The following is a 24,022-nucleotide window of genomic DNA, read 5'->3' on the forward strand; positions in this document are numbered from 1 at the left end:
GCGCTGCCCCCCACCCACACCATTCCCCCCACCAAGGAGGCGCAGGTGCAGAGCAGAGCACTTTATTGGGGCGATGGTGGTGGCAGCGGTGGCTGTCCCTAGGACTCGGCCCCACGGCAGGCCACGGCTGCCACAAGCGCGGCCCCTTTGCCCGAGCCATCCTCCGACTGCAGGAAGGTGACGGTGCAGTTGGGCGCCAGCTCCCGCAGCATCTTCTGGAGGTGCTGGGAGAAGCTGGGGGAAAGGGGAGGGGATGGTCAGGGCTGGTGGCCCCCCACCCCGGGGACCCCATGGCTCCCCCGGACCCCTGCCATAGGGCACAGGTCCCCGGTGGGTGCCTGCCACCCCCTGCCCCACTCACCACGGGTGCACTTTGTACAAGGTGCCGTCCACGCCCACGGTGACGGCCAGCTGGGACAGGCCCCGGTTCTCCCGCATCTTCTCCACCACGGCGGCCAGCCCGGCGGCGCAGAGCTGGGCCGCCCGCAGGGACACGGTCTGGCACACCTCCCGCACCAGCACGCTGTCCTCGAAGCTGGCGTCGAGCTCCAGGTCCTGCAGGATGGCCTGAACCTGCTGCAGGGCCAGCCCGTCGCTGCCCCGGGCCAGGGGTACCGTTAGCATCACCATCCCCATCACCGTCCCCGTCCCACAGGCTGGAGGTGGCATCACCCTGTGTGTGTGCTATCGATGTGGCGTGGCCCCCTCCCGGGGCTCCGGCTTCACACCCCCCACCCTGGGCTAAGCGAACCCACCGGAGCCCAGCACTCACATCTCGATGGTGGAGAGGAACTTGGTCTTGAAGATGTCCCTGGTCTGGAGCCTGGGGCAGGGCTTGCCGCGGAACAGGACTTGTTTCTCCACCAGCGCCAGAAGGATGTAGCGTACGATCTCGCCCAGGTACATGCCGCTGATGAGCTTCTCAAACCTGCCCCGGGCACGGCCTTAGCCAGGCACAGCCGCCCCCCCGCCACGGCCCCCTCCCCACCCCAGGGCCCTCACCCACCTCTGCTTGCCCGGGTTGATCGTTTTCTCATCCACCAGCCGGTCAAAGTCGGTGAAGATGTGATCCAGGCAGCCGTTGTCCCCGAAGGCCCCCCACTCCATGTTGATGCACATACGGCCCTGCTCCCCCTCCACGGTGCCCACGTTCTGCATCTCCTCCATGTAGCAGGCATTGGTCCCTGTCCCTGCAGGCCCCACGCTGGTGTCACCTCCACCACAGCCCTGGCACCCGACAGCCGTGCTGGGCAGGCTGGGGTGGTGGTGAGGTGATGGGAGACCCTGGGGAGAGGTGGTCCTCACCCACGATGAGGCCGATTTCACATTTGGGGTCATCGTAGCCACAGGACATCATGGTTCCCACTGTGTCGTTGACCACGGCCACCACCTTCAGCGCTAAGTGCTGCCAAACCGGAGATGGGGGTCACACGCGGCTTAGTGGCACCCAGCCGGCTCCTGGAGCTGGCACCGCCTGGTTGCAGGGTGGCACCCCGGGGACAGGGGACAGCCCAGCCCTCCCCTACCTGTTTGCGCCGGGCAGCTTCCCGCAGCAGCTGGACCACGTCCTCGCCCACGCAGCCCGAGGCGCTGAAGCCCTTGGTCCAGGTCAGCAGCACTGCCTGCAAGAGAGGCGGGAGCAGGGGCTGGGCAGCCGCCTCGCACCCCGGGACCCTCCCCAGCCCCCTGGGGACGGAGCCCCCCCTCACCTTATCCAGGCCCAGCTGCTGGCAGGGGAAGGAGAAGGTGAAGCCAAGCGGCAGGACCTGCTCCATCAGGTCCTGCTTCAGCTGGAAGTCCATGATGCAGTCAATGATGTGGTCGAAGAGCTGCGGGAAGCAGCCACGGTCTCAGGGGCAATGCCGTGGGGGTGTCACAGCCCCTTCCCAGGCCCGTGGGCAGCGAGGGGGAGGCAATTCCCACTCCTTCACCCCATCCCTTGGCCACGGGTCCTCAGTCTCACCGCCTCGCCGGTGCCCTGCATGATGTTGGTCGGGATGAGGTAGATCTCGCTGGCCATGCGAATGCCATCTTCTGCCACACGCACCACCAGCACCCGGAAATTGGTCCCCCCCAGGTCCAACGCCAGGAATTCGCCTCGCTCTGCAGGGAGCCAGCACAGGGGCATCAGCAGTGCCATGGCCTCCCCAGGACCCCCTTCCCCAGGCCCCCGGCCCTCACCGGTGCCGTCGGGCGTCCCGCGGACGTAGGTGGGCAGCATGCGGACGGAGGAGTTGGCGTTGGTCTCCTGGCCCAGCCCCAGCTCCATCTCCTGCCTCATCAGCGCCTGGACGCGCTCCAGGTCGGTGCGGCTGAGCCGCAGCGGGGCCAGCAGCTGGTCCATCTCACGGCGTTGGTCTGCCAGGCGCAAAGCCACCGCCGTCACTATGGCTGCCCCCCGCCCGGTCCCATCCACCGAGGGCACGAGGGCGGCCATGCACTCCGGGGCCAGCAGGCCTGTCACGCTCTGCAGGATCTCCCCAAACCTGCCAGAGGAAGAAGAAGATGGCGAGGGCTGGATGTGAGGCATCCCACTGGGTTGGGGACCCCCCCGGGAGCCCCGTGTCCCTCCTCACCTGCTGTGTGCCCGGTACAATTCACCATCCACCGCCACGTTGATCACCAGCCGCTCCAGCCCCCGGCTGTGGCGTATGTAGCCGAGGATGGCGGCCAGCCCGGCGGCGCAGAGCGCGGCAGAGCGGCTCACCACCGCCCGGCAGATCTGCTGCACCCGGCAGCAGTCCCGCTCGCTCGGCCGCAGCCCCAGAGCCTCCAGAGCCACCCTCGCCTTGGCCATGCCTTCCTCGGTGCTGCAAGGGAGAGCACAGCGCTGGCTTACGGGGCCACCATCTTGCAGCCGGGGGTACCCACTTGTCAGCCCCTCTCCTCCCACCCGCAGAAGCTCCTGGTCCCCAGACACTCACTCGATGATCTCCAGGACTTGCTGGGTCTTGAGCGCACCCTTGGTCCCCAGGACAGTGACATTGCTCCCAATGAAGAGCGCTTTCTCTGCAGACAGGGCCATCAGTGTGTGCCGGACAATGTCCCCCAGGTACAGGCTGCCCACCAACTTCTCAAACCTGCGTGCAGACCAAGCAGGGGTCAATCATCCCCCCTGGCACCCTTTGGCCCTTTGAGAGCACCCAGGAGCACTGCAGGGGGACACGTGCTCCTGTTGGTGGGGCCTGGTGTGCTCCGGGAAGGACAGGGAGCCCCAGGGACCCTGCCCTCGCTGGGGGGTGGGAGCACCTCCTCTTCCCAGGGTTGGAGGATTCCTGGTCCGCGCGCTGGTCGTAGGGGGTCAGGATGTCATTCAGGGCGTCATCGTCCCCGAAGCAGCCCCACTCGATGTTGACACACATCCGCCCGTTGGTCTCCTCCACCATCTCCACGTACTGTGCTTCGGCCATGAAGCAGCTGTTGGTGCCCTTGTCTGCGGGGAGCGATGGGGGTGAGCACCCATGCGGCCCCCACCCCCGGCACCCACCACCCTGGCGCGCGGGATGCCTACTGCTCACCCACAACCAAGGCGACCTCACAGGGTCTCTCCCTCGTGCTGCAGGTCATCATGGTGCCCACGGTGTCATTCATCAGGGCAACAACTTCCACGTGGAAGAGCTGGCCGGGGGTCAAAGCAAGAGCATCGTCAGCCCCTCCACGGGGGCAGCCCCCAGCCAGGCCCCCCCACCCCACGGTCCCCCACCTCCTGCTTGTTGATGGCTGACTGCAGCAACTGCACAACATCCTTCCCCTCCACGTCACTGCAGCTGAAGCCTTTGGACCAGGAGAGGAGTTCGGCCTGTGGAGAGCACACGGCTGAGCCGCTGGCCTCTGCCACTGGCCCGGCTCCGCTCCCCGCTGATGCGGTGCTGGGGAGGAGGCGGTGGCGGGGCAGGGTTGTCCCACTCACCTTGTTCAGCTGGGTCTGCTTGCAGCTGAAGGGGAAGACGAAGCCCAAGGGGAGGTATTCCTCGGTGCTGGTGACGCCAGCCAGGAATTGGCGCACGCATTGTGCAATGAAGTCAAAGAGCTGCAAAGGCACGGGCGGGGTGACCGGTTGCTCCTCCTTTCCCAGCACCCAGGCTGTGGGAGGCAGCCTGGAGCCCCAGCACCGTCCCGGAGCCCTTCTGAGCCTCCCTGGCGCTGGGCAGCCCAGCAGCAGCCACCCTCTGCCATGGCCTCCTCGTACCGCTTCCCCCGGGCCCTGCATGCTGTCCCCTGGTATGTCGAAGATCTTGTCAGTCATATGGGGGCTCTGGTTCCCGTCGCCCAGGAGGGTCATCAACAGGATCCGGACATGGCTCTGGCACAGCTCCACCACCAGCACGTTGCCTTCCTCTACGGGGGAGCAGGGGCGGTGTCAGGCAGAGACATGCCCTGTGGCAGATCCCCCGAATCTGATCCTCACCCTGTTCCAGGGACAGTCACTCACCCACGGGGGGAGGCTCCTGAGAGCCTGAGACCACCACGGGGGCCAAGGCAGCCAGCTCCTGGCCTCTGCCCCTGCACTGGGGACTGGCAGAGACCGCACAAGGGCTGCTTATGGACCCCACAACTGGCCAGAGACTGGTGCACCCCTCCCCAGCACCCCCAGGGCGACGTCCAGCCGGGCGTGCAGGGCTGCCGGTAGCAGAGCAGCCTGTCCCCAGGGTGGGCCGTCTTACCCGTGCCGTTGGGTGTGGAGCAGATGTAGGTGGGCAGCATCTGCACGTTGGCCTGTGTGTGCGTCTGGCGGCTCAGCCCGTTGCTCATGGCCTGCATCATGCGACCCTTCACCACTTGCAGCATCTCCAGCGGGATGGTGAGGGCCAGCAGGGCTCGTTGTACCTGGGGACGGCTCGTTAGGGCAGGTCTGAAGGGCAGGGGATGCCTCTCGCTGGGTGCGGGGCAGGGATGGGCCTTACCGGTGTGCAGGCGGGACCATCATTCCGCTGGCCCAGCTGATGGCTCACTGAGGACCTGCGTTGAGGGAGGTGGCGTGTCACTCGCTGAGCGCCGGCCCGCAGGAGGACAGGCCAGAGGCCTGCCCAGGCCCGAGCACACAAGGGGGTGTGTGTCCCGTCCCCGGCTCTGCCTCCCACCTCCCCTCCGCAGTCTCAACAGCATCGTCGCTTGGCAGTGTCCTTCCACTGCAATCGCGACCCGGCAGCCGGGGGTAGAGGGGGCAGCTGTGCCCCACGACCACGAACATGTCGAAGACGTCCTCGAGGGCTGCGGGAGAAGGGGGCTGCCCCCGCCTCGCCCTGCCCGCCTCTCCCTTCCACCTGCAAGAGGCCGGAGGCTGGTCTCTCCTTTGCCCATGGAGGTACAACACCCCGGGGAGCAAGGCGAGCCTGCTCAGCCCCATCCCCGGCCCCGACCGCGGCCTCCCCACGCCTGACTCCGCTCCGGAGCCCCCCTCACGGGTTGAGGGCTTGGGGACCCCACTTATCCGGGCCCAGCCCCCGCCGGGGGAGGGTGTCCGACCTGGGGGTGGCGGGGCTCTGCTCCCGGAAGTCCCTGGCCCCCCTGCCGTGGTGGCCGGGCTGGGACGTGCCGCCGCGGCGCAGGGGGCTGGCCATGGCGGTGGGGACGGTGGCGGCGCCGCGGGGGGGGGTGGTCGTTGCTAACGACGCTGCCGTTGCCCCAGCAACAGAAACGGCGCCCGCGGGCGCCCCGCCCTGCCATTGGCTGACCCGCCGCGCCGCCGGCCCCGCCCTGGCCAATGGGCGGCGCCCCCGCCGCAGGGGCCGCTCCCCGCGCCCTCGTTTCCCGTTAGCGCTTTTACATTTGAAGCCGAATTTTAATTAGCTCTTTTAATTAGCTCGGCAGCGCAGCGATGAGCACCCCATCACCCCCCCCGCCCCGTTCCCGGGGAGGGGCTCCGCGGCAGGGCGAGGGTGGTCCCTAGGAAGGGGCTCCCTCCTGTCCTTGAAGCCAGCGGCGGCCGGGGGCAGGCGGGGACCGGGCGCAGGACAGCCCCCAGCCCGGCCCTGCCACCCGGGGGCCGGGGAGGAGGCCAAGGACATGGCGACACGGCGGTCGTGGCTCCAGCGGTCTCCGCGTCCCCTGGCTGCGGCTGTCAGCTGGCAGCGAGGTGCTCCACAGAGCGTCGGGCACCGCAGCCCCCTGCCCGGGGGGGGTCCCACAGCTCACACCACCCCCCAGCCCGAGGGCAGACCTCGGGAAGCCTGATTTTGGACGCACCGTCTGCCATTCCTCCTCTCCTCCCTCCAGCGCCTCCCATTCCCCAGAGAAAGACAGCAAAGCTCCTCCGTGTTGCTGCAGTTTCATAAAAACATACATAAATATATTTCCATTTCTTTAACAGAGAGCAAAGCTGCACAGGCACCTATAAAACACACAGTCACTTCCCCACCCAGTGCTCCCTGCACAGATCGTATAAAACATAGAAAAGGGGGGTGGGAGAACAAGGCTGGGGGTGAAGCAGGGGTACGGTGCTGCGCAGACCCTTGCCGGGGCGTGGGGAGCCATGGCGGGGGGGCCACCGCACCTCTGGCCTCAGACCTTGCGCTTTCTCCGTCGGCAGCCTTTGGTCTGCCGCTGGCTGCCCAGGCGAAGAGCCGCGTGGGGCTCCAAGTCCACCACACCGTCCGTGGCTTGCGAGAAGGAGACGCCGGGTTTCGCAGGGGAGATGTTGAAAGGAAGGTGCCGAAGGCAGCTGGGGCTGTCTGCCGCCGCCCCCCCGGCTCCGGCTGAGAGCGCAGGGGGGGACTGTTGGTCTCCTAGTCCAGCGATGGGTCCCCCCGCATCAGCACCTGCAACCAGAGCACACATCAGCCCTGCCTGGCCACCCTCCCTCCGGTCCAGCGGGCACAGGCAACGATGCACGGAGGATGGCAACCACCACAGCCTCCTGCCCTGCTCAGGAAGAACAGACCCCTTCAAGGAGAATCTGCTGTCCCAGCACATCCCGGGACCATAATGGGAGAGCTGGGCAAGGGCAGCCCTGACCCAGGCAGGCACAGAAAACAGCTTCCCACCTGCAGACTTGCTCTCCGAGAGCTCCAGCATCCTGAGGAGTCCCCTCTCCTGCCTTCCAACGTCCTGCCAAGGAGAGGAGAACCGCCATCACAGCACTGCCATGAGGGAACCCCATAGCCGGGCTGGCCCCATGGCCGTGCATTCCCCCAGCCCACAGGGTGAGGCTGGGCACAAGAGCGAATGCTGCATTTCCAGGGCCTCCAGTTGAGCAGGGCCAGCAAACAAGGGGAAGGGCGCTGCCCCGTGCCCAGCCTCACCGGTGCCCGAGCAGAGGCAGCTGAGAGCAGCTAATAAAGCAGAGCCCAGTAAGGAGAGAGGCCAGGGTGCAGGAAACCATCCCCAAGCCCAGCCAGCGAGCACGGGGATGCAACAGAGAGATCTGGGCACCACAGGCTCTGCCACAGCTCGGGCACATCCCCCAGCACCGTGCAGGGCAGGCCCCATCCCACTCTGTCGGAGGGCGCAGGGGCTTGGTGCCGGAGGGAAAGGCCTTCCTCCAGGGCACAGCCAGACGAGGAACACGCATCTTGTGCCCCCTCTCAGCCTGGGAAGATGCAGCCGCGCTGGTCACGCAGGCTAAGGGAAGACTGCTTGGCTTGGCTGCTTTGAGCCTTGCTGGCCCAGCAAAGTCCCCTCACCTGGCTGCTCCCTGCCCCCAGGACTGCTCTAGAAGCCACTGGCATCCCGGTTGTGGGGTTGGAGCTGTCAAAGCTCCCCAAAATGGGCTGTGGCAGGAAACCGCAAGCCCAACAGTGCCACTAGGAAGCTTTCCAATGGCCCAGCCTGTGCCCAGGTGTGACCTGCCCCCCCAGTGAGCTGCCACCTCGGCACAAGCAGGGACACAGGAAACAGAGGGCCTTGCCGAGCCATCCCAAAGGGCTGCTCAGCTCCAGCACCTTTCCCCCATGCCCTGTGCCCGTGCCTGCGTGCAGGACCCCGCACGCCAGCCGGCTGTGGGGCGCAGGGACAGAGTCAAACAGCCCCCATGGAGCCGGTCACATGCAGGAGCAGCCGTGCCCTGCAGTACGCTGAACCACACAGCGCTTGGCTGTATCCCAGCCAAAATCATCAACCAGAAGTCTCATCATTTGCATCTGAATCCCCAAAGGGCTGAGGCCTGTGATGGATTTAAGGGATTATAGGAAACTAAGACATCATGTTGCATCTTCATGCTGAGAATCACATTTCTGAGCGCAGGCAAATCCGCAGCACTAGGGCTTTGCCCATGGTAACCAGCGGGAAGGCCCAGAAGGACCCTCTCTACGCTCCCCCAGGACCACCACGAGCAGGACAAAGCACGGTGGGGGCCAACACCTGGCGAGTGACTGTGAGCCAGCTGCTACCCACGCTCCTGCCTCCCACCTCCCCTGGCAAGGCACGTCCCCCGCAGCCGGCACACCTCCACTGCACTCGCTCTCCCACATTTCTCCTGGGATGCTGCGGTTTGCTACCGGCACCGAGCAGTTCTCCCTCCTTCGGCTCTGCAGCCTTCGCCCATGGGAAAGGGCTTGTGGATAAGAGTCAGATACGCTTGTCACCCTAACACTGCCCTCCACTCCATCTATATTCAGCCGAGGAAGCCTGCAGGACTGAGGCGCGCTGTCTGGCAGTGGGACAGCCCTGGCTGGCTGCCTGCTGGAGAGGTTACTGGCAGCTCCACTGGATTAGCTCACCCCTGGGACCGGTCCACACTCTCGCAGAGCATCGCAGGAGGGAGGGCAACGAGTTCTCTGGCCACGGCGGCCCACGGGGACGGGCAATCCTACCACACCAGGTCAGCTCATCCCGTCAACCAGGGAAAACTTCCTGCTGCCAACCCAGCCCCAAAACCAGCGCAAAGGAAAGGAGATGGTCTGCAGGGTCGCCCCTCACCTTGGCGCTTCGCAGCCTCCTGGTTCCCTGAGCTTGCCTAGCAGCCTGAAGGCAGCTGTCCACATGCCTCTGATACTGCAGCAGTGGCACCAGTGACTTACAGAGGTAGCACTTCTCACACCTGCCAGGCAGCAAAGGACAGAGCACTGCATTAGGAATCGCCCTGCACCGGCCTCCCAGACACCAGCGATGGCTTTCCTCCTCCAGGCCACGCCACGGAGAAGACACGTCACCAGATCGGGTCTCGCTCAGTGGGGTCAGGCCGGCACCAATCGCAAAGATGAGTGATTATCAGTTTTCCCTGCCTGTTCCTCCGTACCCTGCTGCTGCAGCAGTGGGACGGTAATCAAATCTGCTCATCTAACTATCTCAAACACCGCTGATTTCTCCCCAGACATAAAGCACCCTGTCAAAATCCACAGAAATGAAGTGCGAGGGCTTTGCAAAGGGGAGTTAAATTCTGCCTGAAAAGCAAACCAAGTGTGTTAAATCAGAAAGACATTTTACCAGGGCTGGATGAACTTGTCTGACTAGTAAATCAAGTCTTTCTCTGCACTGTCTCCATCTTACATCACGCCATGTTGGGAGAGGAATGCAAAGCACGCGCTCCTGCTGGGGGGCTGGCACAGCGTGTTCCTCAAACCCCCTCGTTTGTGTAGAAGACGACCAGGCTCACGCAGGACGACTGAGTGTGCTTGGGAAGGAAATTATCCTGGGTGAAAGGAGATGAAGGCGAGATGTGGATTTACACAGCTACGCTCGCTTACACACCAGCTCTTGGCAGGGACCGAACCGTGCAGAAGAGGGCACTGGTTCTTCAGGAGGGGAGCATCCATCCGGGGAGCTATTCAGGAATGGACCACCTCCAAGGAGAGACGAACCCCCAGGGACCAGCCCCAGCAGCATTGTGTTCAGTTTGATAAGCAGCACTCTCCTAGTAAAACTCACCCCAGGCTCTAAAATGCACATGGAGAGCCCCCATCGAGCAAAACTCTGCAGCACTTCTCCCATATTTTCTTTCCAGTCAGTGCTGATTACCCAGATAATGTGTCTAAACAGAAGCTGTCCTCTCTATAATTAGCCTAATTCCATTAGTGATGTTGCCATCCACTGTTTGTAACAGCAAAATTGCTTCCATAGCAGGGATTTTACTGTCAGATCCTCTCTTATGATGCTTTGTGTGGGTGGCAGGAGGAGGGGCTGCATGGGAAGAGATTAAACAAAGCCACTGCTATTCTGAAAGTCTAATTTAATTAAGAATATCACTACAGGTGCCATGTTGACAGCCTCCCTGTCCTAGCCTCTTCTTTTCCCAGGGTTACCAAGCTCGAATCTCCCATTAGAAACTGGCTGAGTTAGCACCATTTTAGCTACAGCTCCCCCCACAGCGGCCAGAGACCACGCATCTCTGACCCGCCATGGATCGGGCTGGAAGGAAATTAGCGCAGAAATAAACAATCTGAGAACAGCAAATTCCTCTTGCTTCGGTATAAATAGAGCCAGCACTGCAACAAGAGGCACTGAGAGCAGGCAATTTCTTAGGGAAATGATCCTACAAGGCCAACGGCCAGCGCATATACAGGAATAAAGACATCCAGAGGCGAGCTAGAACAGAGGCACAGAAACAACCTTGGAGGAGCAAGCATACCTACTTACTTGTCAGTGTCTAAGGACGTTGGGCCACCGTCACTGCTGGCAGCTTTACTTCTTGCCTCTCTCTGGCGCCGGGTGAGCACTGGAGAAAAAACAGAGAGTTACCTGCCGACCACCCCAAAAGCATCCCTACACCGTGTCCAAATGCAATGAGCTTCCATCGCTTCCACTCCAGGCTGCAGCAGAAGCGATGGTAGAGGCAGAGAAATACTGGACCGGGACGGGCAGGGTCGTCTTTCCTGCAGAAGAGGTAGCTGGCCACTTCTCCTGGTTGTTTTTTTCCTGGGGGGATGCTGAAGAAGTTACCTTCCCCGAACTCGGGAGCCAGCTAACCATTTCACACTGTAACTTGTCTTCTGCCAGAAACAGCTGGATCAACAGTATGCAGTTTACAGTCATTTTAAAGCTGACGCGCAGCAGCGCAACAGCCTGGGAGAAGAGTTACACAGCTGCTCCGGCAGCACAGCTCCGCTCCCTGCCAAAACAGGCTCCCGTGCCCGCTGCAGGGGGGGGAGCGTGGTGCCGGCGAGCTCGGGGGGAAGGAGAGCCGAGGCAGGGGCCGTGTGGAGGCACCAGCCCTTCTGCAGACGTGGTAGGAAGAGCGAGCCTTGCTGGGGAGGGATACAGCTCATGCTGGAAAGGGAAGGTTACAACAATTAGCCTACGCTCGCTGCTTTTCCCTCTGCCCATGTGAACCGGGGTGATCTGTACTACTGTCCACCTACAGCTCTGTGGGGCCTCTGGATGAAGATCTCTACCAGGACTAAGCATCGGTGGTGCTGCTCTCCGTCGGCAGCAGGGAAGGGCAGCTCCGAGATCCCGGCTGACCAGCACACTCACGACGGGTCCAACAATTTCTTTTCCTTTAGCAAGCCCAGCCTTTCCAAACCTGCTCTCCAGGCACCTGCAGGGAGCATGTCGGAGCGTCGCCTCTTTAGTCAAATTCCTCTCAGCGTATTCCTGTTGACGTGCCACCAGCAAAGATCCTCGGGGAACATATCAGATAGCTTAGCTTGCTTCACTAGGGACGTTCAAGACTCCAGCTCCAAAACAGATGTCACAGCAAGCACTCTCGGGCAAGCTGGCTAAGCGGACAACGCAGCGAGCTATTCTGCAGCCCAGTAACACTGCTTCCCATACTCTCCTTAGGGGAAAGGCCTGAATCCAAGGTACAGGCACGAGAAACCTGTTATTGTTGGCACATCATCTGTGATAACTAAAAGGACACACAAAATTTTGTGCAGAACAAAGGGAATCCTTCAGGGTTTTAGCAAAACCCCACTTCCAGAGTGTTAGGCCACCCCAATATCTACGCACGATGCTGATACAACACGGCTTTTCTCTTAGTAGCAATCACTGATCCGCAGCCACGACCAGCAAATGCACTGCGAGATGCTCAGAGCTGTTGGGGCTGACGGGAGACATCCAGGCTGAAGAAACAAGCTCGAGTGTTTCCTAGGACGTGGGCATTGTCTCGTAGGCGATGACTGATACCAACAGCTCATTTCTCACAGGCACCGAAGCGGACGTCTCTCTTTAACTTAGCCCGGCCCAGATTCGAAGTGGCAGCCCGACGAGGAGGACCAATAACCACGGCCACCCCCCCCAGGCCATCCAGCCTCCCAACAACCCAACTAACACGTGCGTTTGACAGCGTGGTGAAAGCTGCTCTCCAAATCAGCGTGCACTCGTTAATATTCCTTTAACACCGTCTCGGGAGCCTCGTGCACCAGCTCAGGTGTTAATCAGTTCTATTTTCTTCCAAAAGCAGTGAACACATCTGGCATAATGGGCCCATTAGAGATGCCTGGGACGGGCTCTGCAGCTGCCCAGGGGAAGACCCCCAGCTGTGCTGCTGGAAGCAGAGGCACAGGAGAGAGAACAGGGCCAGCCGCGCGACAGGCACAGCGAGGCAGAGCAGAGCCAGCCTCCTCCCCTCACATCTTCCTAAACGCTGGTGAGGCACAATCCCTGCCCACAGCAAGGGGGGTTCACAACTTGGGAAAACACTTGCCATGGGGAAGATCCCAGCCACAGAGCAGTGCTGACCCGCTGTGTGACGAGAGCCTTGCAGCTCTCCCAGACGTGATGCTCTTCGCTGGGACACACGCACCCAGAATAACCTTTTCTCTAGTTCAGCATTTCTTCTGGTTGACGAGTCATCCTTGGCCTGCTTGGCTCCAGCTCGCACCCCGGGGAAGAGGAGCAAACCCTCCCCAGCACGGCCCCGCTATCGGCATGCTCACCCCGGGCACCTCCTGGGGCTGCCAGGCGGGGTTGGCACACGGAGCTGCAAGGCCACGGTCACCAAGCTCCTCTCCTTGCCGCATGACACACCTGGGGTTTGCTGCACCAGCTTCTTCCCCACTCTCACTATTTTTTGTGCCGTCTGCTGTTAGTGGCAGGCTCGCCAGCACCTTGTCCTTTTTCAGAAGCGATGAAGCTTTCTCCCACACCCATTCTGTTGCTCTTTCTGCTGTATCAGTACCACTTCTATTGATGTCAGGAGCTTTTTAGCAGCACCAGCGCTGCTGCTGAAGATTGACAGCTGCATCAGGTTGCATTCAAGGCTTTGGGAGGAAGGGATGTATCAAATCCTCATTTTTCTGGCTCACTTGGGAACTGAGAGGTTGGGAACGCGTAGATGGAGGGCAACAAGAACAGAGCACGTCCCAAAGCTCGAGACTACTTGCTGTGCTCAGTGGCAGCCAAGACTCGCTCCCAGACCGAGACCCACAGATTCCTGCATTGGCAGCAGCAGCAGGCGATGGATGCGGTGACTCCAGACGAGAGCCCCTCTCGCACAACCCAGTCCTTCAGCCAAGTGCACTGAAGGAAGAGGGGGCTGGCACAGCACTTCCATGGCTCCGCTCGTTCACTTGGAATTAACGCCAGTCAGTGAGCTGGAAACTTCGGACCTGAACCTTCCCCAGCCTGGTACAGCAGCTAACGCAACAGCAGGCTCTTCTTTCTTATTTACTCAGACCACAGGAAAATGGAAATTCATGATCAGATTTTCATATTGCCCAGGTATGTGGTGGTCTGGGCATCCAGCCAGGGCAACCGTGTACATATGTAGGGGAAGCAACTGTAACTCATCTTGTCCAGCCATCTCATTTGAAAACCTGTCCTCAAATACCAGCCGGACTGAGCTGGCCTCCTGATACGTAACACTGAAAGACTTTGGTGCATGATTAGAAGAGGGAAGAAGAGAAGCAAAACCAGCAAGAATCCTTTTGTAATTTCAAAATGAAAACCACTGACAGCTATAATCTGCAGGACTGCATAATCTGCAATTCTAGATACATCAGAAGTAAATCCAATTAATAAGTCCGAAGACAGACCAGGAACCCCTGACCTAGTGCAGCAGAGGAAAACTGAAGCCGCCTTTTTCTTAACAGATCAGGACACGGCTTAGAGAGCAGAACTTTGATTTTTCTCTCACGCAAAGCTGTTGCTGTGCTCTCGAGGAAGACAGAAGCCAGCCAAGAGCACACAGCGCTGCAGCAGCAGAGAACAGCTTCTGGACGCACACAGGAATCACACAATGGTTCGGGTTGGAAGGGACCTTAAAGATCACCTAGTTCCAACCCCCCCCGCAGTGGGCAGTGACACCTCCCACTAGACCAGGCTGCGCATTAGCTTTACCTATGGATTTTACGCTAGTGTTGGATGCCAAGGTCACAGCCCTGGAAACAGAGTCCTTTTGTACCTGCACAGCTGTGCCAGGCTACTCTCTGGCCTCTGCTCAGAGCTACACATCATCGCCGCCCATTCAGCCCAAACCCCACTGACCAGCCCATCACCTGAGACCGCTCCGGGTGGCCGCTGCCTTCGCGCAGCCGCCGGGAGCCGGGCCGAGGAGCCCCGCGAGCCAGAGCCCCAGCGGGCAGGCAGAATTCTGCCCCACGTAGGTGCTGCTCCCAGTCCAGGGAGCCCGTGGTCCTGCAAAGAGCCTTGGTGCAAACAACACAGGCGTCACAGACTGTTACGGCTAATGAAGCCTGGTCTCTACAGGGAAAATACCAGAAAAACTGGCAATAAAAAACCCAAATTACTGTGATTTTGTCCCAAAACCATTGCTCTGCTTAGAGCCATTGTTGTAGACCAAAATCCCTTTTATTTCAGGCTAGCTTTCTTATGGGGGGGATTGTTCTGAACATGCCAGAACAGCAGAGTAGCAATTCCAAAATAACTACCCTTACAAACATCCCCAAGGAGAGCAGTCTGGAAGCAGAGTGGAGAGGCCAGCCTTGAACTCCGTCCTGCTGAAAGCCAACACCAAAGGAAAGAACAAATTCCCTCGCACTGCCAAAGAATTCAAAGCCTTTTCCTGATCAGAGTCAGGATTCCCCAGGATCAATGGATATACTCGCAGTCCAGCCACACCGGGGACCCGATTACCACAGGGTCAAAGACATTCCCTGCTAAAAGGCATACTAAAAATTCTGCTCCATTGTGTAGCGTGGGTAAGACCTATATCAGTGCTGAGGATGGGAGAGGAACTGTGATAATTTGTGACTTGCCCGAGCCAAATGCTTTGCAGTCAGTAGCTGGTTTGTGCTTGCAGAGAGAACTCCCCGCCGAAACTCAGCACCAAGCAGTATCAGCCACTGCTCTGGCCCCTCTTATCTCGACAGGACCCACGTCATATCCCCAAAGATTTAATATAACAGAGACCTTGTACTTTAAAACTACATCAACTCTGCGTTAAGATTACATGGCGAAACTTCCCCCTGCTAGAGGAATGCGCGAGTTACAGTTCTTGTACTAGCTCCCATTTGCTCAAATTGCCTAAACATCATAGATTTAGGTTGCATTTAATAACCCAGTATGTAACTGAAAATTATATATTCACAACCTGAAAAGTTAATCTTATTACAAGCTACTACTTTGATATTACCTGACATTGTGCTAACACAGACTTTACATTTCAAGCAGCAGCTAAAACATAACTTATTGAATATGTTGATAACCAACCGGTGTATTTGTTCACTTAAGCTCTACAAAGGTTGGCTACAGAAAACTGATAGGGAGAAGACTGCAAAGAGGATTAATACGGGCATTCTGACCGTGCTTCTATGCCTCACTCTTCACACGAAGGAGAAAAACCCAAGCTCCCAGATCGATAGCTATCATTTTGCAATTTTAGAGGAACAAGAGCGAAACTTTTCTGCAATCTCTTGCAGCTGAACAAGCCATTTTTGCACATACAAATGTCAGACTCATCGCAGAGCGCAGGCCGTGCCTGGAGTGGAACAGAACATTCTTCCTTCTCGAGAGCCCTGAAGGACGCTCACCCGTGTGGCTCAGGAGCCTGCCATTTTCTACCACTGGCAGATTCTCTGCAGGTCCTCAACAAAACACACAATAGAAGTGTCTTATGAGCACTGCTTAAAGCGTCCAAGGCTAGATCCTGGGGTAATATTCGGCTCATACACTTTCCAAGGGACAAATAACGTGACAAATTACGAAGTCGATCAAAGACAAGATGTCTCTGCGCCGGACACGCTGGGAACACAGGAACCTCTGGTAACTCTCCTGGCCAGCTCAGAGATGGAACAAGGTGGTGAACAAACCTCCCTACGTGACACGCCACGCACCAAATATCCCAAGAGGGACAAGGCTGCAGCACCTGACGGCAAGTAACGGGAAAGGGGGAGGAGCACAAAGAGCAAACACACAGAAGCAGCGCTTGGCAGACCTGGACTGTCCTCGGCAGCCTCCTCTCCCACGATGCCGTTGCAGTACATGGCATGCAGCTCGATCTCCGTCGCTGGAAAGCCTCGGTCACACAGCGGGCACGACACACGGTCAGCAGCTGCGGGACTGCTCTCAGACGCAGTCCTGCCAGCACCTTCATCTCCACCACCCTAAGGAAGAAGAGGAAAAAATTAGCCAGACAGTTAATCGCGCTCTTTCTCTTTTTCTGCTAGGTGCAGAGCTCTGTGCTTCCATGCTGTCTGGTGGCTACTCACCCTCCCATAGACTCAATTTTTCTTGGAAAGTTTTATTCTCCCTTCATCACGTACCGGTCAGAAATAACACCACTGGCTGAGTAAACTGTGCAGCACTAATAACTAATTCTTCTTCCAAAGGCAACATGTCCTGCTGAATCACGGTGAAACCTCCCTGCACAGCCGTGCACACCATTTAAGGCAAACATCACCTGTACTACCACGGGAAAACGGCAAAGCTTCCATTAATCAGGAAAGCTCAGAAGCGAAACTGATGGAAAATTCATGGGGCAAAGCAAGAGTTCAACACCTGACTTGTGCTCATCAGTTTCTGGACATGATCCGTGCTCCACAGGCAGCGCTGTCTGGGAACACAGCCTCCCCCAGGATGAAAGGAGGCTGCTGTGCCCTTAGGGAGTCCGGAGGGATCACCGGGAAGCTCCTCCTCTCTAGAGGAGGTGGCCGGAGCAGTCAGAGGGGACACAGATCAAGGAGAGGGGCAATACTGTTAAAAATCCATGTCACACAAAACTACTAGCAGCGGCTTTTCACCAGGGCAAAATGTCACAGCCTGTGTTTGTTCTCTGGGTGCCGTTACCACTTACCGATACCCTCTTTTTGCATTGGTTACGCAGCTGCAAAGGTGCTCCGCTGCCCACCCGCAGAGACACAGCCTGGTCCCTGCGCTATTGATGTTCCCAAGACGCAGCAGACTGCTGCCATCTCACTCATAACTACATCTCTGCCTAGTCAGGCTCGCTACAAGATTTCTCCATATTTAAGAAAGAACCTTCCCCCCGCCCCCGGCAATTATTAAAAAAAGTTATTTAAATATTAACCATGTAGAAGAAACCTATAGGAAAATAATACAGGAGAGCTTTCTGTTCTTTGGGCTAAGCAGTGACATGTAGACAGTATGCAGCAAAACTGCCGTCTGCTTCTCTCCAACGGTATAATTTCAGGGAAGCGGTAATTGGGGTCAGTCGAGATGCTCAGTGCCACTGGAGCACTTTGTCGTATTACTCGATTTATTACTTTGCTTTTCCAAGTGAGGGTCTGATCCTGACTTTTATGTCCTAAAGGGAGGGAGGGTGTTTTCTTGACTCAGAGGAGCTACGCAAAAAAATTGCAGGACTGGGCCTTACACTGAGAATCCGACTCACAAAACACACTTCTCCCAGACAGCGGCTGAGAGGCTACGGCACCGAGCCCCAGGAACACCTCTCTCATTTCCAGGGAGGCTCTCTGCCCTGGATTTCTGCGGAGGAGCTGCCACAAGAGTTCCTCCAGCCGAACACGGGCTGCTGAAGTACACTTACAGCATTAGCACTCGTACCCTGCCCTCACATCTCAGTGTCGCTACATCTTGTGAAGTCCTCACCGTGGGGCGTCACACCGAGGAGCCGTAAAAAACAAGATGTGTCAGATATGAATGATCAGATCAAACCTGCATTATCCTAGTCAGACAACACACATAAAAAATATGATGGGAAAAGCAGCAGGCACTGCTCCTTCTAGCTGCCATTTGTAAAGCAATCTTAGGAGATCACCGATTCTGCACACCCTGCCCGCCTACGTTCGTTGGTAAATTACTAATTTTAAATTGAAATGCAACATTCTGTAACAAAAGACACAACGGTCCCAAAACTGCTTGTACAAAACCTTGCTGTAACAGTCTGGAAAACCTGAAGCGCAGAACCAATGACCCCTGTCCGAGGCAGGGACTGTTGCCTCTCCTCTTTAGCAGAGGAAATTGCCTACAAGACGCAGCACTCGCAGCCAACAGCCAGCCAAGAGCAATGCTAGCGGCTGAGCTCTACAACAAGACTCTTGTGTCCTGGCTCAGCATCTGCTCGGAAGAAGTCAGTCCCAGCGGTCTACACTCGCTTCATGCTAACCTCTGATGCACGCGGTAGCTGTTTCTGCTCTCTTCCTGGAGGGCTGCAGGGTCCGGACCAGAACCTGCTGCCAGCAATAATGTTATCGGGCAATCCCTAGAAAGCCCCACCGCACCAGTCCCGAACACTCTGCTGATCACCTCGTGCCGTCTGGGCAGAGGTGTGAGACCCGGGGCACCCCCTGCAAAGCGCGAGGGACAGGGCAGCGTCCTGGCCACAGCCAAATGGGTCACGAAGGCGCTTCGGTGGCTGCAGCTACCCGGCTCAGCACAAGACCGCTGCCTCTCCCTGCTGCAGTCTCTAATTGACTGAGCAGTGCTTTGAGATACCTGCAGAATGAAAGGCACACGAGAGCAGAAGCTGGTTTATTAAGAGGCCAGTGACAATGAGACATCGGAGCTGCAGACACACTGTACAAGCTGCAGACTCCCAGAATGAGCTTTCCACAAATGAATCCTCTTGTCAAGAGCTGTACGATTCCGTATTCATGTACCCTGCCAGAGGAGTACTTGGCAACCCCTTTGATATCACTCTCTAAATTAATAGACAAAGGGAGTTTTATCAGAAGCAGGAACTGAAGTCAGATGTCGGTATAGCGACAGCTGCAAAGCAATTGCTGCGCAGGTGTGACAACAGGGGGAAAGGAGCCGCACAACAGCGCACATCTGCATCGGGAGGTAAGAGGATGGCCCTGCCGCTGACTTACTGTTGCTATTAACTATTACTGCACAGAAACCAAGATTCCCAGGCTCAGGTCACTCTGCTTGGACTGCAAACCACCGCCAGCCCCCAACACTGCAATGTCATCTTTATCCCAGCGCAGTCTCTGGGTGAATCTCTCTTCTCAGACTCTTGGAGATGGCCTTGGAGAGCAAACACCGAAGCTCAGAGGACCGTAACAGGGAAAAGTGTGTCACAACACCAGTGACTGAGGTTTACTAAGACTGCCCTCACAGCTCCTGGGGTCCCTCTGCATCGCCGACCATCGCAGCACTCCACCTCTGAGCCTGGGCAAGCATCAGCACTGCCATCCACACTGACAGCATCCTCCAGCACAGCAGCGTGTGCGGTATGAAAGAGCGAGCTGGAATTGATAACAACTCTCCAGCTACAGGACTGAAAGGCACCAGAAGCAGCTGCACGCAGCCCCCAGCCAAAAGGGCCCGGAGTTATGAAGCAGTGCAGAAAAGTGAAGAGGGAACTGTTTGTGAGGATCCCAACAGCAGAAGCCCAAGCTCCCAGCTACCAAAGGGGAAACGCTATCACAGCCCAGCTGAACTGAGGTCTAGAAGGCAGGACTGGAAACAGAACCCTTCCCCACCTTTGGGCTCCTTTACCTGCATAGGCGCGTCGCCGCTGCCCAAGCGGAGCTCTTCTCTCTCCGCCTCAATAGCTTCCAGCGGACTCAGCTGGGTCTCTGCAGAAAAACACCTCCATGTCAGCACAGGTTTGCAGCCCCCAAACTATCTCCTCACTTGTTAGCCCATTTCTTAACAGCTCTTTCACAGCTTCAAAACATTTTTTAGACTTGCCACGAATCTTATCAGACAATGTGCAACAACACAGCCGGATGAGGGGTTAAAAGTCACAGCACAGCGGTGCGAGGACAAAGCCACCACAGCTTTGCGGCTTCATGGGGAGTGAGACTAGACACAGGGAAAGTGCGTGGGACACTTGCTGGGATAGAGACAAAGCAAGAATAGAGCTCTCTCTCGCATGGAGACAAACAGAGCTCCTGTTCTGCGGTCTGCTTCCCAGTTGCACCTTCTTTAGACCTCCACGTCTTCCTTAGCAACAAAACATGCCTCCGAGCACCACCATGACCTCTCTCTCTACAGCTGCTCGTGAACAGGAGTGGTCTCTTCATTAGTTTTCTCACTTAAAACCCTGGACTGGAAAATCTCAAACATGGTAGGACAGACCCAGGAAGAAAAACTTGTTGGTCCCAAACATGTTTGATTAATGTAAGATAAAAATTAATTCAGCTGTCATGCTTTACACATATCTTGACATTGAAAAAATCTGAAAACTTCTTGATTTTATTGAAGAGACCACTCCCGACACCTTGTTTTGAGTGATCCCTCCGTACCGACGTACATCCTGGTGTCTCCTCAGCAGCAAGTCCCCAGCAATCTCTGGTCACAGAACTGTCTTAGAGGAAAAAGGCCCAAAATCAGGGAATCAAACTAAATTACCTGTATAATTTCAGCCTGACAAACAGACCTGGGAAAGAAATCTCTTTTTGTTCAAATAACTTGGAAATTCTCTTCTTTTCTCTGAATTTTGTAGGTGTGTAACTTTCAGTGCAAAATTTAGAACGTTCTCAAGCGCCTCTTACCTGGGCAGACAGAGATCTCTTCTTCAGCAGAGTTTTCTGTGGCAATATCTGGGCTCCTTTTGCTGCCAAGTGGGGTCAACACGGAGATGCTGTTCAAAATATAAATACAATATAAATCTTCGATACAGTAGGTGTGACAGCACGCACAGTCTGTCTCACGCAGTTCAGACAGCGGACAATGCCGTAATTTCCAAGTGGTCAATATCTGATGGCCAGAAACGAGCAGGGTAACAGCAAAATACGGGTATAAAATCCTGTCCTAAGTAAAAACACCAAAGAAAAGATTTTGCTTGTAGAAGGCCTTGACAAAAAGGCACGAAGGGTCACTATCTCATGCGAGGGGAGCAAAAATACCTGCTCACAAAGATGGGATTCTCTTGATTCTTTCTACTCTTAGATTAGCTACCGGCGTTGTGCTTCCTTCCCTCTGGAGAAGGAACTTGTCAAAGAGCAGAGACACAGACTTGCTTTATCCCGCACTACCCTCTCCCTCCTCACACTGCTAATTTTCCTCTTTCTCTCCACACACAGCAGACGGAAGCAGCACGGATGCAACACAAGGCAAGGCTTCCCTGCAGCAAAGTCCTAACAGCATTAGCGCGGTGGTTCCTCCAAGCAGCACCGGGTACCGCTCCCCTCATTTTGACCTCCTCCTCTATTTTTTTCCCTCCCCACACACTGCACAGTGCCTTGCCGACACAGGCAGGCATTGCTGAGTAAGTCTGGCACCCATGCTGACACGCTCCGCGCATCGCGTGGCTTTCTGATTAGTCTGATCAAGTATGCAAGAACACACTTTAAAAACCATGAATCCCCATCCTGACAAATAGAAGATTTATTAAGCTCAACCACAGGCCTTAGAGAGGAGAGAACAGCCACTGCTGATTTATGATAAATAACAAAATTCTGATAGGAAATCACAAGTGGCTTTTCTCTCTAAATAAAGCATCTCAAAGCATTTGTTATGAATCCAGGCTGAGCGTGTTTTACCCTGTGTCTAGCATCAGGGCTCACTTCAAAAGAACTCACACAAAACAACTTGCTATGACATTTATAAAAATGGGCTAATCAATTTGAAGTCAAACCACATTTCTTGCTACACCAGCTATCTCCTGGTAACAAAGCCTATAATCATTTATTAAAACCCCAATCTACCGCGCTCCGCACAAAGCGTAAAACAATCAGGCAGAGCGGCCCGCAGAAAGCAAAGCAGCCTCTTCTCACTGCTGCCGCTTCCTGAACTGCTTCACTACCTCCAGACAGCCCAGAGCCGCGTTTCTCTATTCAGCGCTGCTGAGGCCAGCCGGCCGGGGTGCCCGAGCCTCACCCGGGAGAGGACTGCGCTTGGCACATTACCAGGAGCCAGATGGCAACACTTAATGTGCACAAAACTGCGAAGACCGCAGCCATTTCTTGCCTCGCTGCAGGTGTTCCAGCTGCTCGAGGAGGGGCCGCAGCACCCAGGTGCATCCCGGCCCCGAGGGGGACAGCCAGGAGCTCCCGGGCGGCTCGGGGAATGTCCCGGACTCACCCCATCAGCTCCACCGAAGGAAAGAGGTCCTGCTCTTTCCATATTCAGCCCTGGCCTCTTCTGCCTTAAACAAGAGCACACCTCGGTGCCTTCTGGGCGAGCAGACAGGCTCAAACCTCAGCTGTCACAGACTCATCAGCCTCGGCAGCAACGGCAGCCGCAGGTTCCTCCTGCTCCCCAAGGCCAGCTTTAAGCTTGTTAGAAAGGTGCAAGCAAGAGGGATTTTCATACTCTGCATATTGATATTAACTGCTCGGGCCAAATGCTGTTAGATCAGAGGGAAGCTGGCAGTTTTGTTCCAAAGCAGGTTTAAATTATAAAACCCAGCAAATTAAAAACATGACATTATCTGCCCTCTCTTGTAACTTGCTCCTTGAATCCTCTCCCGTTTGCCCTTCTTCTCCCAGCGCCTTTGCTGCAGAATTGAATCCCACAGGAAGGGGAAGAAAAAAAAAAAGGAAAAGAGGAGTAGGCTTAAATCTGAAGAAAATCATGTTGACTTGTCCCACACCTGTCATCTGCTGAAGTGGCTTTTCTGGAGCACTGCACTCTATCTTTGGCTGATAGGCAGTGCCGTCTGGCTTCCTCCTCCCTCCTTTCCTCTTCAGCAGTAAGGCAAGAACATAAAAATACACACAGAAATCCAGTAAACCCTTCACCATGCTGCCTGTGCGCCTTCCCAGATGCACCACGTGATGACAACGCTGTAACTCACCTTCAGCTCCCCTACCCACCTCCACAGCTCAACTGCACCATGTCACACCAGCTTCAGAGGGCAAGGACCAAGCCCTCCTATTTGTACTAGCGTGCACCGTGCACGTTCTGTAAAGTAACAGGAGTGCCGGACCTCTTCTCCCCAGCTGTGCCCCACCTCTTTCCCACACTGCTCCAAAGCCATGTATTTCCAGGGAGAGCGGCTGCAGACAGCCTTTCCAGCAAGCCCTGCAGCCAGCCCCGGTGACTGCACCCCAAAATGCTCCGGGGCGAACAGAAGAGCCCAGGTCACCACAGCGAGCCCACAGGCCCCGCACTCTGATATCGCCCTCCTCACCTCTGTGCAATTTGCATGGGTTCCCCGTCTTCACGCACGTCCTCTGCGGGCAGCACCTGGGGGGCCTGGAAAGGAAAATTCCGATATATAAACCAACGTACGCAGCAAGCTGGGTCATCAGATTCTGTGCATGGCACTGCACCCAGTCTGTTTTGGGGTTTTTTTCTGGAAATGGCTAAGTATCCATCCTGAACCAGTCAGCTTTTTGCCTCCATCGCTCCTTTCGGTACGGCGTTTCAGCAGCTCCCTGCCGTAACGCCTGGCAGCACTTTTTGTTACCTTCCTGCCTAGACGTGTTCCTGGACAGACTGTGCCCATCTATTCACGACAACCTTGTCCGTCACCTTCCACACCCTCTGCCTGTCCCCAGCATCTACTCTGATAGACTTCTAGGTAGCAACCATAGCTCTTTCTCCATCTCCATTTGCGCTGAGCTAAACCATCCACGGCTTTTAGTGTCCCCTTGCACTCCCTCAAGCACCCCAGCAGCCCTCACCTACTCCAGCTTAAAATCTATTTGCCTGAGCCGGGATGACCTGATCAACTGGTACAGCTGATGTTTGACCACAAGAACTACTCTTCTGAAATTTCGTATAGATAAAATCCGATGCATTTTTCTTGGCTGGGAAATCAGCTGTCCCATCAAAGACAGGGAACAGATTAACCTGCACAATCTACAGCTCATAAATCCGTGTGCATTTTATCCCATTTTTCATTTAGCTCTACGACTCCACTTAC

The 24,022-nt window shown here is 56.6% G+C and overlaps 2 protein-coding genes across 11 annotated transcripts in view; both read right to left on the reverse strand.

Annotated features, from left to right (window-relative positions):
* Window positions 1-98: 98 nt before the first annotated feature.
* HK3 (hexokinase 3) lies at window positions 99-6,257 on the reverse strand. Of its 3 annotated transcripts, none has more exons than XM_063348704.1 (19): window positions 6,187-6,257; window positions 4,905-4,959; window positions 4,665-4,827; window positions 4,190-4,338; window positions 3,911-4,030; window positions 3,704-3,799; window positions 3,519-3,618; window positions 3,250-3,433; window positions 2,925-3,080; window positions 2,577-2,810; window positions 2,182-2,486; window positions 1,964-2,103; window positions 1,710-1,829; window positions 1,527-1,622; window positions 1,306-1,405; window positions 1,007-1,190; window positions 773-928; window positions 362-595; window positions 99-234 (listed from the first exon to the last, which is right to left on the reverse strand). In XM_063348704.1, the coding sequence occupies exons 3-19, from the start codon at window positions 4,786-4,788 to the stop codon at window positions 99-101; spliced, it is 2,634 nt and encodes an 877-aa protein (XP_063204774.1). In that variant the 5' UTR covers window positions 4,789-4,827; window positions 4,905-4,959; window positions 6,187-6,257. The 3 variants fall into 3 exon arrangements, with proteins under 3 accessions (XP_063204774.1, XP_063204773.1, XP_063204772.1); XM_063348703.1 differs by lacking the exon at window positions 6,187-6,257 and adding an exon at window positions 5,467-5,615; XM_063348702.1 differs by lacking the exon at window positions 6,187-6,257 and adding an exon at window positions 5,082-5,191 and having other exon boundaries at window positions 362-673; window positions 3,911-4,338.
* A 10-nt stretch (window positions 6,258-6,267) lies between these two features.
* Window positions 6,268-24,022, reverse strand: part of UIMC1 (ubiquitin interaction motif containing 1) — a 39,147-nt gene continuing 21,392 nt past the window's right edge. For 3 of the 8 annotated variants that reach the window (XM_063348705.1, XM_063348706.1, XM_063348707.1), the window contains 8 exons: window positions 23,285-23,349; window positions 20,703-20,791; window positions 19,702-19,781; window positions 16,214-16,382; window positions 10,513-10,591; window positions 8,857-8,977; window positions 6,984-7,047; window positions 6,268-6,758 (listed from right to left, as the gene is read on the reverse strand). In XM_063348705.1, coding sequence (XP_063204775.1) covers window positions 6,502-6,758; window positions 6,984-7,047; window positions 8,857-8,977; window positions 10,513-10,591; window positions 16,214-16,382; window positions 19,702-19,781; window positions 20,703-20,791; window positions 23,285-23,349 — 924 coding nt within the window. In that variant the 3' untranslated portion in view covers window positions 6,268-6,501. Of the gene's footprint in view, window positions 6,759-6,983; window positions 7,048-8,856; window positions 8,978-10,504; window positions 10,592-16,213; window positions 16,383-19,701; window positions 19,782-20,702; window positions 20,792-23,284; window positions 23,350-24,022 lie in introns of those variants that run through there. The other 5 variants (XM_063348709.1, XM_063348708.1, XR_010072874.1 and 2 more) reach the window with 5 other exon arrangements.

This window comes from Chroicocephalus ridibundus, chromosome 11, assembly GCF_963924245.1.
Source record: "Chroicocephalus ridibundus chromosome 11, bChrRid1.1, whole genome shotgun sequence".
Lineage (NCBI taxonomy): Eukaryota > Metazoa > Chordata > Aves > Charadriiformes > Laridae > Chroicocephalus > Chroicocephalus ridibundus.